Raw genomic sequence first — 14,311 nt, 5'->3', positions numbered from 1 at the left:
TTTCCTGGGAGGGAGCCATGCTTGCCCCTGGCTGGGAACTAAATGCAAATCTTATTTCTCCATTGGATGCTGAATGTGTGACTTCTGTTTACAAGAGTTGTCACTTTAATCTAGCTGCCACTGCAGAAGGATGTTTGCTGTTGGCTCTGCACAGTGGGATAACCAGCAATGAGAGTGAAAGTCCTAGAAGGTGAAAAAGCTGTTCCCTTTCTCTGTTTCTGTAGGATGATTCAACGGGGGAGATAATTTTTGATGAAGTGTTTCACGCCCTTTCCCGATGCTTGGTGGGATTGTTAAGACCCTTTCGTATCCCTGGTTCAGACATTATCTACCAGCCAGAGATCTTTGTCACCATCCAGGTGTATTCCTCCATCATTGGCCTGCAGTCCCACCAGGTAAAGTTCAGGCTCTCCCTTGGCACGGCGTGAGAAGCTTGCTGTGGTTTGCAGGTGTCCTGTGAGCACGAGGAAAGCAGGGGCAGGTGGCAGCTGGGCTCTGTTATCTGTGATGCTGCAGGCTTGTTTCACTGAAACACGTGGCCTGGCATGATGCAGAAGTGTATGTGAGCAACTTCTCCTTTCTGGGCAGGAAGCAGAGGTTTCTCTGGAGAATGCTGCCCTCAGGCACGATTCTAGAATTGGGCCCCAGGGAATATTTACCTCATGTTGAATATGTGCTTGTTGTTCTCGTTTTGTTGTTTGGGGGTTGTTTTTGTTTTTAATTTCTGTTGATTTATTCTTTTTGCCTGTTCTAATTAGCTTGAAGCATTCAAGCAGAGCTTGTATGACCAAAAGGTTGTCTGCCTATTCCAGCTCTGTAGCAGGGATTAATTCAAAGATAATTGTTTCTTCCTACAAACCTTGGTTTTTTTGCACTGGTCTGAATATGCTTCTCCTTGCTGGAGGGAGCAGCCAGCCCCAGTATTGAGATTTGTCAGTGATATTTCACTTGTGTCAGGGCAGGTCTGTTTAAGAAACTCAAGTCTGGTTTACGGGGCCAGTGTGGTTTTTGAAGTTCATACTTGATCTCTTCCACCTTACAGTATTTTCATGTAACTTACAGGTTTCTCGTGGTGTATTTCATCCCTTTGCTAATACCAGGGAAAGTGTGTGGTAACAGGAGGAGCCTGTTAGTCTATGCTTGTTCCCTCCCTGCCCAAGCCTTCTGCCAGGGTTTGTACCTGAGGAGTGTGGCCATCGCTTTGGTCTGTTCTGAGGTGCTGCTAGAGTAAGCCTAGCAGGAATTTCTCCATTTGCCATTGGTGTTTTGTGTATTATCTTGTCCAGCAATTATCTTGTCCAGCACACACCATCATGCTGTGCCTCAGTATCTCCCCTGTTTGCACTATACTGAGCACTCTGAAGTCGCTACATTTTTCTTCTTTGGATCTCTCTAAATTCCCACTTTGTGCATGAGGCCATCAGCTGTGATCTCTGGGTAATACTGGATAATTTTGTTTCTTTTGTGGAGGAAAAGGCATATGTGTGTATCACTCATCCAGGAAAGACTCTCTGTGGTAATAATTTATTTCTCTGATGTCACTATGAGGTCTTGTCCATATGAGGCCAAGGGAATGTGGATAACATGCAGCATCCCACCAATCTGCTGAGGTCTTTGCATGTTGTATCTTCTTTGCCTCCTGGTTGTGGACAGGAAGTGCCTATACCAGGGTGACATCTGTAAACACAGGTGTTGTGCCCTGGGGAGTTTCTGCGGTGGCAGGCTTATTCTGTCACATCACTCAGCCTCTTTTGTAATGTCCATTCTCATTGTTTCTTTTCTTTATTTCAATTTGCTGTTCTTCTTGGAAGATAATTTGATCAGTCTAGAGGTGAGGTAGATTAGAACAAACAGGCCTTCCTTCGAAGTGTCAGACTACACTTAATGGCTTCTAACAATGATCCCACATCACTTTCTCCTGGAGAAAGTCAAATGAAGTAGAAGTTTCTTGCCCAAGAAGGAGATTTGCCAAAGTGTGATGTAAGCATCTGCAGTGGGGTGCACAGCAGGTGCCATGAGACACCACTGCTCACAGGCACTTGTCTCTGAGCAGGGACAGAGAGAAGTGGCCTGTGCTGTACCTGTGCTTTGTCAGGGAGATGTTTGAACTCCCCTGTGCAGAGCGGTGTTCCTGTGTACCATCTTGGGGCTGGTGCTGTAAAATCTTAACTTGATGACTGACATGTGTGTCCTTGGGCCAGGTACTATTCCAGGGCTGTCAGCTGGATGAGACGAAGCGTGAGGCCTTTCTGCACCAAGTTTACACACAGCTCTGTGCCTTTGAGAACAAAGTGGCAGAGATGCTTCAGCAACAGTATGAACCCAAACCGCAGGTAAGGAGGGCAGAGGTAGTTGGGCTCTCTTGGCTTCCTGGAGATCTGCACTCTGAGGCCCCTCTGAAGTGGGGTGGCAAGAGGAACAGCAGCATAAGTCTGCAGAAGGAACAGCTAAGGAGTTGGTGAGATAACACTGTGGGATCCAGTAATGAGATATGAACACTGAGGAAGCAGAACCATTAAGTGTTTAGAAGGACTGGTGAGGATCTTTACCTTCCCTAAAGTTAATGTGCAGTAAGATGGCCTGACTGTATATCATGGGAGAAATGGTGTAGGGTGTGCTTTCTCTCTGAAGAAGATGGTGGGAGAGGTGCTTATGTCCATATTATTAATCTGCAAATAGCTGTGAATATGCCCTTAGCCCTTTTGACATTTCTTGAATGAAAATACTTACTTGTTACCATGAAAACTGGCAGTGAAACTGAATAAACAGCTGGTGCAGTTTCAAGTGCTCCTTGAATTCTGTGACAGATGCTGCTTAGTAGCCATGGATATATGTATCAGCATATTAATGACAGAATCCTAGTACGGTCTGAGTTGGAAGGGACATTTAAAGATCACCTCCCTCAACCTGCTGGCCATGCTGCTTTTGATCTTCTTGCAGTCAAAGTCATTGTTGGTCTGGCTGAGGTCATGTAGTCCTTAATTAGCATTAGTTATTAGAGTTTGGGCAAAAAGGAAATAAAAAGTCCCAAAATCAGATGACCAAGAGGATACTGGTAGTGAATTGCAGTTGCATATCTGAAGTGCTGGGAGTCTCACATTGTAGCTGAAATTTGTATGTTTCAATGCTAAAACTGCCAGTCCTCAAACAGAAAGCAGATTGCCAGAAGTAAATACCTCGACTAGTGAGACCAGATGGTGGTTTTGCAGTGCTTTGTGTGCATTCCTGCTTGATGCAGTATTTCTCTCATGGTAAACTACCCTGTAACTTCTTCCATGCAAATGGAGGAGAGAGACGCTCTTGCAGGCCAGAGGGACTGGTGAATCCTGCCACAGGGTGTGGGGTGGAGGTGGGAGGCCCCAGGGGAAAGGCAGGGACTGAAACTTTATTCACTTTTGAAGTTGCACTAGCTGTATCATTGTTAACAAGTATCTGAATTTAAGGCATCTGGCAAATTAAAGTGATGGATAATCAATATTTTTTGCTCTTGGACTGCTCCCATTTGTGCATAGCAAAAGTTTTGTTAGTTCTAGTTTTCTTTTCCCAACTCCAATCGTCTGTAGCTTTGCAGAGGGGGGTCTCAGCCATTCTCTGCATTAGCAGTAAAAATGAAGCAATATTTTATTACAGGGTTGAACTGCCAGAGCCTTATGGGGATTAAGGGACTATGAATACAGTAGGTTTCTCACTGGTGTAATTATACAAATTTCAGGCTTTGCCTAGGGGATATTTTTCGTAGAAGATGCAGGAGAAGCCTACCTGCATTTGTTTATATCAACACTGCATAACAAGGGCCATTTGAGTTAAATGCATAGGCACTAGACTTAGTCCTTGTGAGGCTTCTTTCCCCCTCTGCTGCAGAGCTTCACGAGTGAGACGTAGCTGTCTCTGCGTCTCCAGTGTTTCTGGGCTGAATAGAGTAGATTAAGGAGATGCTGAATAGCTGCAGCTTCTACTAAATGACAAGGGGAGAAAGAGGTATTCACCATCTCTTTAACTGGGAACTGCTTTGCTCCACAGAGGAGTTTTAGTGACCCCAAAGTGTCTCATATCTCCCCTTCTGTGAGAAATCAGCTTAGAATAAAGCTCTGAGCATGCTGTCCCTCCACCTTCAAGCAGCCTTGCCCAGCTGTTCGAAGCAGCCCAAGTGACCAGGATTTTAAGAGCACCTGAAAGTTAAAGCTACAAATGGAGTCTGCTGTGATGCTCCAGAGTACCATGGGACTGCCAGACCGAAGGTGTTTGAAAGAGTGAGGACTAGAGCTAGGCTGAAATCTGCCCCCTGGGGCCTTGTGGGTTTTTTAAACTTTTCCAGGTGGATTTATCCCCCCTGAGCCAAGAGAGCCCTGGTGACGTGCAGGAGTCATCTGGGAGGAAGCCCAGCGTGTCTGTTGTCACTGCTGACGTTGGTCTGGTCAGCATGGTCCGGCAAGGGATCCTGGCCCTGCAGCTGCTGCCCTCCAACTCCAGCGCAGGTTGGCTGCGTCCTCGGGGTTAAGGTTTGCCCGGTTGTTTGCAAAGGGCTGTATTGCTCCTGTCGTAGGCTGAGGTTAATTTTGTAAGGACAGGTGTGTGCATGGACCCTTCTGTTAGGGATGAAATTTCACCAGAGCCTTTTACTCTGCATTCTGGGGGCAAATTGTGGTGGTGGGAATGGGGAGGACAACACTGTGCCAAGTGACGTGTGTCAGCGTTGGGGAGTTTGTGAGGCAGTACAGCTGTGACTGTTGCTCAGGGCAGCCTGGGGTGTGAAGAGCTGTGCCCTTTCTGTGTGCTCTGCTGTACCTAATCAGGATGTTTGCCAGCTCCATAATGCTTTGGAAGCTCTAAACCAGCCTCAGGATTTTCCTTCTACTTTTGCCCTGCCTAAGCTTTATCTCTGGTGAATTTACTGGGAGAATGATAGCTGTTTGAGATGGAAGATGCACTAAGATGCTGCCTTGTTTACAGGTATTATAATAATTACGGATGGTGTGACCAGTGTCCCTGACGTGGCTGTGTGCGAGACTTTACTCAACCAGCTGCGCAGTGGCACAGTGGCCTGCTCCTTTGTGCAGGTATGTCTGCTGGTACCTGGGAGTGTGGGTACCAGAGGGAGGCAGGTGGATTGGTGGTGGTGGCAGTCACCTCCAGAGGAGAAGTGGGGGCCTTCTCTGCCTGTTTGAATTCTTGACCAATCATCTGCCTTGTCTTCAGCACTGCTGTTGTCACTCAGGTGTCTCCTTTATCCATCCCATAGGTGGGCGGTGTCTACTCCTATGACTGCAGCTTTGGCCACGTTCCCAATGTGGAACTGATGAAATTCATTGCCATGGCCACTTTTGGTGCTTACCTCTCCACGTGCCCTGAGCTGGATCCCCTGAGCCTGGATCTGAATGTGTATCACAAGGCATTTCTACTGTACTCCTTTCTGCGTACTGGGGAGTCCCTGAATCCAGAATATTATTGTGGTGAGGAATGTGCATGTCCTTCTTCCAGTAGATGGGTGTCTTAAAGCACCTCTCTTTGGGGTGACTCCCCAGGCTTGGTTATGCTTGGTTATGATACTGTCCCTTGTCATGCCTTCTGTAGGCTCTGGGCACAGTTGGTCACACAGCCCCACCTGTGAATCCCCTCCTGGTTCCAGGAATTGGGTGGACCAGGGAAAAATAATGCCCCATTTTCCACCATTCCCCTGATTTAGCAATCTGCAGTTAGGCCCACTGTGCTGGGACTTGGAGGGGGTCAGAAGCTCTTGCCCACCCTTCCATGCACACTGGCTAGCTTGCAGACAGGGATGTTCTGCAGAGCTTGTCCTAACAGGGCTTGCAGATGGCAGTTTGGATTGAAAAACTAGACCCCTGAGAGCTGTCCCAAATGCTTCTCCTGGTAGTTCTTATTTTGTGACTATTAGTGACTGAGAGTATGCCAGGAGAGATTAGTTTAGTTACCAGTAAAACATGGAAACACCCTTTCATGTCCCAGCGATATGCTGGTGCCATCTGCTTTCTGTAACTTGGCAGCAGAAGCCACGTAAACTGGCAATTTGAAGAGAGCTAGCTTGGGACTTGGAAATGCTGAATCTTAAAAAGATCAGCTGTTAGTGGTTTAAGCTCAAGTCTTCCACATCCCGATACCTTTTAAAAAGCACCTGGGAACTTAAAATTTTCCAGGGAAATGCGTAAAGCCCCAACGCTTGCTGTGTGACTGTTGAAACAGATGTGCAGTTTCTGCCTGTCTAGGCTGGATGTGGAATTCCAATGTGTGTCTTGTCACAAAAGCTGTCCCAGAGGAAGCAGTGCCTGTCACCCCACCCTGTCCCTTTCCCAGGCCTTTTGGCCACACTGATGAACCTGTTTGCTGTATTGCAGAATCAGGAGTGGGTGTAAATGGTGCCTGAAGGATGTACTGTTCTTCAGGCCAGCGAGTGTTCCTGGCAGCTTTTATAAAGCTCTTGGGGAGGCCTGTTGCTGCATGATGGGGCTCAGGGGAGCTGCTCCCTCACAAACCCATCCCTGCCATTTGCAGTGTCCCAGCACAGGCTGTTCAATGAGCACCTGGTGTCTGCAAGCAGCAACCCTGCGCTGGCGATGCGGAGGAAGAAGCACACGGAGAAGGAGGTGCACGCCGACCTCGTGAGCATTGTTTCGGTCCGCCTGCGCGAGGGCTACAGCATCCGGGAGGTCAACATCACCAAAGGTGACTCTGCTGCCTTAAGGGCTGGAGACTCAGATAGGACTCTGTTCTCAGGTGCTTAGAGGAAAGCACAGCATCTGCCATCTCAGCAGAGTGGTGGTATTGTGGAGGAAGGAGCCATTTTCCCCAAATTCTGTTTTCACAAATAATTGCCTGCTGCAGGGCTGCCCAATATTGTGTGGTTATGCACTTGCCAGGCTTGCTCTCTGTGGTTGTGCCTGGGGAGAGACAGCCAGTGAAGCACTGTATCTTGGAAATGATTCCCCACAATTGCAGAGAAACTAGTGACAGAACTGGGGTTTGCAGGGTTTTTTGGGATTTCATCTATATTTCTCTTTTTTTCCATCCCTCTCTAGTTCTTTGCTAGATGCCCTCCAAAATACTAACACAAAGTTGAGCCCTTTGGTACAACAGGCTTAATGCCTCCGAACTACAGTCTTCCAAAGGAAGAAATTGGGTGAAACAAGGATATTGTTAGGTGAAAATGTCAGATCAGTCAGGACCGTGATCAATTCTAGAAGACCATAAAACCTTCCAGTGATCCTGTTCTCTCACCTGACTCACTAGACATGGCACCTGGAGGGTGAGAACTAGCTGCTGACTAGGGACCTTGAGGGGTTTGATTATCCTAAGGAGGGCCAGTAAATCCTACCTAAATTTCCATCTCCAGCTGTGACTAGTGCTAGTACTTTAACCGAAGGGGAGATGAAAAAATCCAAATGCAAGCTTATTAGTACACAGAATGTGTTTTACATCAGAGAATCAAAGTCTCTCCCAAACCATTCCAAACTTGCCATGTGATGTTTTCTGTGAATTTACTGTGGTCTGCCTAAAAAACATGTAAATACCTTCTGCCACTGCTCTGGTTGGAAGACTGTCCCAGAGCTTCATTGCTCTTTCTCTGGCTTCCTTTCTAAACTCCCTGAGACCAAATTGGACCTGTGTGACTATTATTTTTAATTAAATTTATCCGCCTTCTCTGCCTTCCACAAACATATTTAAGGACATCTTTCTCCTTGTAACCTACCTTTTGGCAGGTTAATATTAAGCAAGCAGGTATTTCACCTTTATTTTGTAAGGGCAGGCTTTCTGTTTTGTTTATTCAGGTTAATAGCTCTTTTTTTTTTCCCCCTTAAGTTGTTTTCTTTTCAGTTTGATCTCATGTTTCTCAAAACAGTTGATAAGAGTGTTTTAAGTGTAGTTTTATCAGTGCCTTGTTCAGCAGCATTGACACTTCCCTGCTTCTGAAGTGAAATAACAAATCTGATAGACTGGGAATCATGTGAACATTCTCCACGACTGTATTGCAGAAATCTCTGAATCTTTCATGCACCTTTTCTTTCAACTGATGAGTCCTTGGGGGTGTTCTATTGGGTTTTGTTTGTTTAGGAGTCCCTACATGTGCTGTCCTTCACATGATAGTACTCTTAAGTTCATTTTGCTCAGTTCACCTCCCTGTTCCACTGTGATGCCTGGGAATTGCAGTTCTTTTGCCTTGATGCATCTTACAAACTGAATGGATCTAAATCACCATTTTTGGGGGGAAGATTGCTAGCAATCATATTAGGTGGGATAATTTCTAAAGTTGGTCTTCTAGGAATCTCCCTAATTTCTTGTTTCAGGAATTTTCTGTTAAAAGTAAGTGTCTGCTAAGTTTTCCCAGTGAGACAGCTGTTCCAGTAATGTCTGCAGATTGCTTTCACTAATGTCGGTGTGCCATGAGATTACTTCCCTTAAATCCAGGCAGATTAGATCCATTGCACTCTCCTTGTCTAGGAATGTCTGTGAAACAGTGTGACAAGTCCATTCGTGTCCACACTCAGTGTCTTTTATTCTTCTGTGCCCAAGTTCACTTACAACTTGAACAGTGCTGGATAAAAAGCCTTTCTCTTTAATCTGGCAGCAATGCTGAAGTGCTTTTGGTGACTGTAGTCCTATACAGAAATGCTGGAAGAGCATTCACCAGGTATGAATCATTCAAAAAGCAGTCAGACAAGTTCACATTGTATTTTTTTTGCACAAAGGTGTAGCTACAACCTGTGGCTCAGGATATTGTAAAGCAGTGAATTCCTGCACTCTGGAGGAATGTATTAGAAATATCACAACATGTTACCATGCTCCCTGCTTTTTCCTCCAGGTATTTGCCTGCTGGCTTTTACTCCTTGGAGTGCTAAATGGATTGGTCTCCCATTTTTACAAGAGCAGAGAGCAGAAGAGCAGCTGCTGGGTCAGAGTTACCTTCTGTGGTGAATAGCTGTGGGCAGGTGCACAGGAGTAAGAGCAGGGTAAACATACATGATGATAATCTCTATTCTGCTTTCCTTTTTTCTTCCTTTGAGCCCTCTCTAGCTCTTTGCAGCTCAGGGGCTCCTTGAGCCAGAAATACTTTCTGTGTATTTTTTAGAAGAAATTTGAAAATGAAATGTCAGAGGTATCAAAAATATAGAGTGTACTTCTATGCAGCCTTCAGACTAGTAGCAGATAATGTTATTTAATACTTTGGAAAGGCTAAATGCTCTGGGGAGTTGCTTAAAATTTTGCTGAGCTAACAGGTAAAAGTAGAGTTGAGAAATTTTAGACATTCAGTAGTGCCTTTGCTAAGGAAAAACATGTTTGCCTAATCAGGGCTCTCTGAGCCATTCTACAGAGAAGTGGATAACAAAGAACAGTTAATTAACCTGGATTGCCAACACTTGCCAATTAGAGGCTGGTAAGGAGCCAGCTGGCTGTGAAGCGAGAGGAAAAAAGTGCAGTTGTGGACTTTGACACTGTCGCTTTTCTCTTTCACTTTACCAAAGACAAAATAGATTAAATAGCTAGCTTTGTGCTCAGAGTTGCCTGGAGAGGTTGTTTGTGATATTTATAAGTGTTCTGGTTACCCTCACTGTTTGATTTTTATATATTTAGGTATTTAGGAGGCAGCTTGGTTAGTTAGGAATGCAGAAGTACTTGTGAAAGGAAAAGGATTGGAAAGTATGGAAGGAAAAGAAGCTTCAGGGCCATGGTGCATAATTGAGCCCAGCTCTTTTACTTTCTGGAACACTGTCAGGGGATCTCCCTCTGTAGCAAAAAAAAAAAATTCTCGCCATTTTGTGTTGAGGGCAGCCTGGAGGATGGTTTTCAAAACATCATCTTCCTCTGTGAATCAGTCCAGCACCAAAAATGGCTGGGCAGTGAGAATGGCTATTCTCTAGTGACAGGAATCGGGAAGACAAAGTGAGTTTTCTAAAAAAACAGAGCTGGACTTTGTGAAGGAAATCAAAGTAGGAAGAATTTTATTATCTATAAAGTCAGGAACAGAAAGAGATTGCTTTGCAGTAAGAAAAAGCTGAAGATTCATCTAGGTGTAACTTCAAACTAAGTAAATATTTTGCCTGTGTTTTTAGTTTTGCTTGTGTGGGATCATAGGAGTGAAGCCAGGATGACTAATGGAAACAGAGGTGAAAGTTGGAAATATTTTCATTTATGATCTAAGCAAAAATGTGGGAACTTACTTATCGTGTTTTCTGTTGATGAAGTAGAAAGGCTTTATTATGAGAACAAAAATATTGTGCAAGTAGCAGTGGATGAGCCCTAAAGCAATAAGAGTGAGGTGACAGTATGAAATAAAAAGAGATTAATTTATAAATTCTTGTTTAGCCTCTCTGATAAACTAGACAATCTTCATAGGAAACAACAGATGGTGCAATCCTGGCAAGTGCAATTATAATAACACAAACCATCCATTGTATAAAATATTAGTGACCTTAAATAAAATCCTACTAATCCCCCAGATGAAGTACAGGTAAAATACAGTATACACTTCTGATCATCTTTTTTCAAGAAAGGTGAGTTCTTAAGGTGCAGGAAGGTCTGGGTCTGTTAAGAGGAATGAATGTTTTGTCACAGTAACAGCTGAAACTGAGTAAGGATTTATTGGTAGTGCACACTCCCTGTCAATGTTATGGAAATGAAGCTGCTCAGAATAAAAATGATTTAATCAAAAGAACAACCAAGCATGAATTTGGCATGTACTCTGTAAGGTTTCTTCTAAACATTGATGGGGGAAGAGTGCTCTGAGGGAACCTCCCAGCAGGGACCATGAGAGCAAAAAGATGGCTTTAAAGTGGAGCTCAATCAGCCTGTGAAGGGGATGGCATGATGTGCCTCTGACAGCAGCAAATGCAACTCTGCAGGAAACAGAGCATCCAGGCTGATGATCTGTTCAGAAGGTTTCCAGCACATCCAATCACTTACCACACAAACGCTGCAAGTCTGGCAAAGTACAGAGCAGGCTGGACATAGAATAGATGATCGAGCAGCTGAAATCGCAGCGTGGTCATGTGTTTCCCTGGGATGTTTCAGTACAAATACACATGCACAGTCAGCAGGAGTGGGACAGGTCTCTGCTCTTTTGGCTCAGCGAGGCCTGCTGTCAGGTGTTAGTGTTAATCTTATTAGGCTTGCTGAAAGGAAATGGTAAAAATGTACAGGTTGAAGAATAGGTGAATATTCATTCTTAACTTTGGGAAGAGAATGTAAACATGGTGAGAAGCTTTGAAGACTGAAGTTCTAGATTGCATGAAATACAGTCTGTGCAGGATGAATAAAGATTAATTCAAGAATTAGGCCTCACCTTCCAGGTTGTTTATGATCTGTGTCCGTCAGATGGCTGTGTTTCTGCAATGGGATGGATTAACTCTGTGCAGTGTGGATGACAAAACTTTATAGTTTAATGGCCCTGCTCATCTGCGCAAAGCAGCAGTTTTCTTGGAAACAAAGATGAGGCTGTGAAGAAGAGAGCCCATTGCAAATGTCAGCTCTTCCTCTGAATTTCAGATTCCTTCCCTAGTGCAGGTATTACATGTACACTTAAAGAATTGAGAACTCTTCACCAAACGCCTCAGTGCAAGCAAAGCCTCCAATAGGTGGAGAGGAGAGAGAGTGACTTCAGCTAAAGCAAACAGTTAGATCACTTTGTTCCCCTCAGCAATCAAATGATCTCATGGTACTCATGAATCTCTGGTCAGAGGTAAAGCTCAGATGTGTATGGAACAAACACCTGAACTTGCTCTTCTGCTCCCATGCAGGTGGGTCTCAGCTGGAGGTGAAACTGGTGCTGCTTTGGAAGCATAACATGAGGATTGAGTACTTAGCTGTGACACCTTGGCCCCTGGACCCATCAAAACGCAGCACTTGGGTGGAAGTGACAATGGAGGGAAGCTATGACATTTTGCATGACATCAGTTGCACCATGAGGAAGCCTATCACCAGTCTGTACCGCACCACAGTCATCCGGCGCTTCTGGAACACCTTGCAGAGGTGAGCTGGACCATGCCCAGCAGTTTCCAGTGCCCAGTGTAAACAAGTAATTCCTTCCTTGGCATGAGGCTTTTTCAGGTGGCCATCCCAACCCAGGGTTCAGAAGGAATGTGCTCTGAGGAGGGGACACGACTGGTAACAAGCTTGTTATCTAGCCAAGGGAAAGACTCAAACTGGTCTGTGATCTAGTTTGTAAGGATGCTTCAGGGTGATGGTGTGGCTGCTCCTGAATCTGGATCCTGGGATGCAAACCTTACCTCTGACTGCCATCCCATGGAGGTCATGTGTTCTTACAGCACACCCATGCAGCTGTGCTGTGTGGTCACACCAGGAGCAGCAAACACATCACACGTGTCTGGGGCTGAAGTGCCTGGGGTCATAACCATTTCTTGGCCAGGGTGACTGTTACATCCAACTCTTTGGCAGATTCCTTTTCTAGCACTTCATTTCCAACTCTGTTCATCCTCGGTGTGGATGAAGCTGCTACACTGAAGCCCCTTTAACACACTCTTTGTACTTGGGCATGGAGTTCCAGCATTTCCCAAGGAAGCTCTGTTGGTGCAGATGGGCTCCCAGTACATAGGGCATGCTGTGTGTGCAAGCTCTGCGCTGACTGGAGCAGCAAGGGGAAGAGCACAGGCTTTTGTGGCTAACTGCCTCTTCTTTTACAGCATCAACCAGACAGATCAGATGCTGGTACATCTGCAGTCTTTTGACACAGTCCCAGAACACTTTACCATTCCTGAGAGCACCAAGAATGGTGTGCCCCTGTTCTACATCCCCCCAGGATCCACCACTCCGGTATGTTGCCTCTCTCTCTAATGTGGGACAGGTTGTCTCCCCTGCCTGTTCTTGTACTCAGGCTCCATCTCTTGCTCATTTTGTCTTCATCTTATCCTGCTCAGTCAGAGAGTTCAGGTGTGGTACAGTCAACATCCCATGCTATGCCTTTCCCCCTCTGAGACATCGCCCTATGTCTCCACTGATGCAGCTACAGCTCTAAGCCCAACAGCAAGTCTCCTAAGTGTGCTCTGAAACCACCTCCTGTAGTGCTGTGATGTGTGAGACCAATGGGAAGGCTGACACGCTTGCTTTTGCTGTGCTTTTTCAGTGGATGCCCCATAGGCATGGAGTTGCTGCTGGCAGTGCAACCACTGCCCTGGAGATGTAGCTCAGTACTGTCAGGTGAAGATACACGATGTGCTGAATAGTTGTTTAATAGGCTCATTGCTCTGAGCACTCATGTAGAAGGGGCAAGAGAGATACTTGCCATCTGCACAGCAGAAACGAAACAAAATATGAGCTAATAGTTTCCACTGCAAAATTCAAACTCATTGAAACTCACTAAGCAGAAGAGCCAGCATATTATCTGTTCCCTGCTACCAGCGTCCTTGACATAGATGGAAGAGGACTAGCAGATATTAAGGTTAGGGGAGCTTTAATTTCAGAGAATTATTCCTTTTGTTTTACTGTTTAAGTCCTTCTTTAGATTTGCCTAGTACATTTTCCCTGTGTAGGGTTATGTATCCCAAAGTATATCTGGAACATCTCATCTTGTGGCTAACCACCACTGTATTTCTATGTCAGCAGTGTTGCTATAGTTGGTGGAACCAGTGTCACCATACATACCTATTAGAGTTGCCCAATGCCACCCATTCTGGCACCCTATTTGCCTGAGCACTCTCAGATGAGTAATCTCAGTGTTTAATTACTTTGCTGACACAAGCCATATATCCCCCTCTCAGTCAGAAGGCACACAGTTACATATGCCATCTTTTTCGTGGTTGATTTACTTGATGCTAAGTAGTTAAATTCCTAATTATCTTGACATTTTAGGAGCCTAATTTATTTTTGCTTACGCTGCACTGTGTTTCAATGTGAGCAGACTTACTCTGTTCAGAGGAAATTACCCAAAGCCAGGGATGTGGCCTTCTTGGCCTACAACAGCTCAGCTGCTAGAGAAATTCTTACTCTCTCTGAGTAGAGCACTTTCATGCTGAATATTGTCCTGTCATTTTCTCAGGTGTTATCTCTGCAGCACAGTGGGTCCGACTCAAGCCATTCCCAATTTGCCTCCTACTGGAAGCCTATCCTTTCCATGGATGCCAACTTCTGGCAGAGATGGCTGCACATGCATCGTATAGTCATCCTTCTGGAGCATGACACGTATGTAATGGGCAGGGCTGAGCTCATGTGCACGCTGTGGGCCAGCCTGAAGCAGGGTGTCCAGTTCAGCCCAGCTGAGGAGTTGCAGCTCTTTTGCAGGTGCCTATGGCCAAGGGAAGGGTTTCACTAGTGGAGCCTAATGGATGCTGAAGGTTTGTTTATCTGAGAG

The 14,311-nt window shown here is 45.4% G+C and overlaps 1 protein-coding gene across 7 annotated transcripts in view; it reads left to right on the top strand.

The window, feature by feature from the left end:
• SZT2 (SZT2 subunit of KICSTOR complex) overlaps window positions 1-14,311 on the top strand; it is a 54,637-nt gene that overhangs the window by 820 nt on the left and 39,506 nt on the right. For all 7 annotated transcript variants that reach the window (XM_039556478.1, XM_039556473.1, XM_039556474.1 and 4 more), the window contains exons 4-12: window positions 225-395; window positions 2,202-2,333; window positions 4,316-4,475; window positions 4,951-5,057; window positions 5,240-5,450; window positions 6,508-6,678; window positions 11,745-11,976; window positions 12,648-12,777; window positions 14,000-14,142. In XM_039556478.1, the coding sequence (XP_039412412.1) occupies window positions 225-395; window positions 2,202-2,333; window positions 4,316-4,475; window positions 4,951-5,057; window positions 5,240-5,450; window positions 6,508-6,678; window positions 11,745-11,976; window positions 12,648-12,777; window positions 14,000-14,142 (1,457 nt within the window). The remainder of the gene's footprint in view (window positions 1-224; window positions 396-2,201; window positions 2,334-4,315; window positions 4,476-4,950; window positions 5,058-5,239; window positions 5,451-6,507; window positions 6,679-11,744; window positions 11,977-12,647; window positions 12,778-13,999; window positions 14,143-14,311) is intronic.

Source organism: Corvus cornix, chromosome 8, assembly GCF_000738735.6.
Source record: "Corvus cornix cornix isolate S_Up_H32 chromosome 8, ASM73873v5, whole genome shotgun sequence".
In the NCBI taxonomy this organism is placed as follows: Eukaryota; Metazoa; Chordata; class Aves; order Passeriformes; family Corvidae; genus Corvus; species Corvus cornix.
The sequence above is the reverse complement of the archived record's forward strand: the minus strand, read 5'-3'. Positions and strand labels throughout refer to the sequence as shown.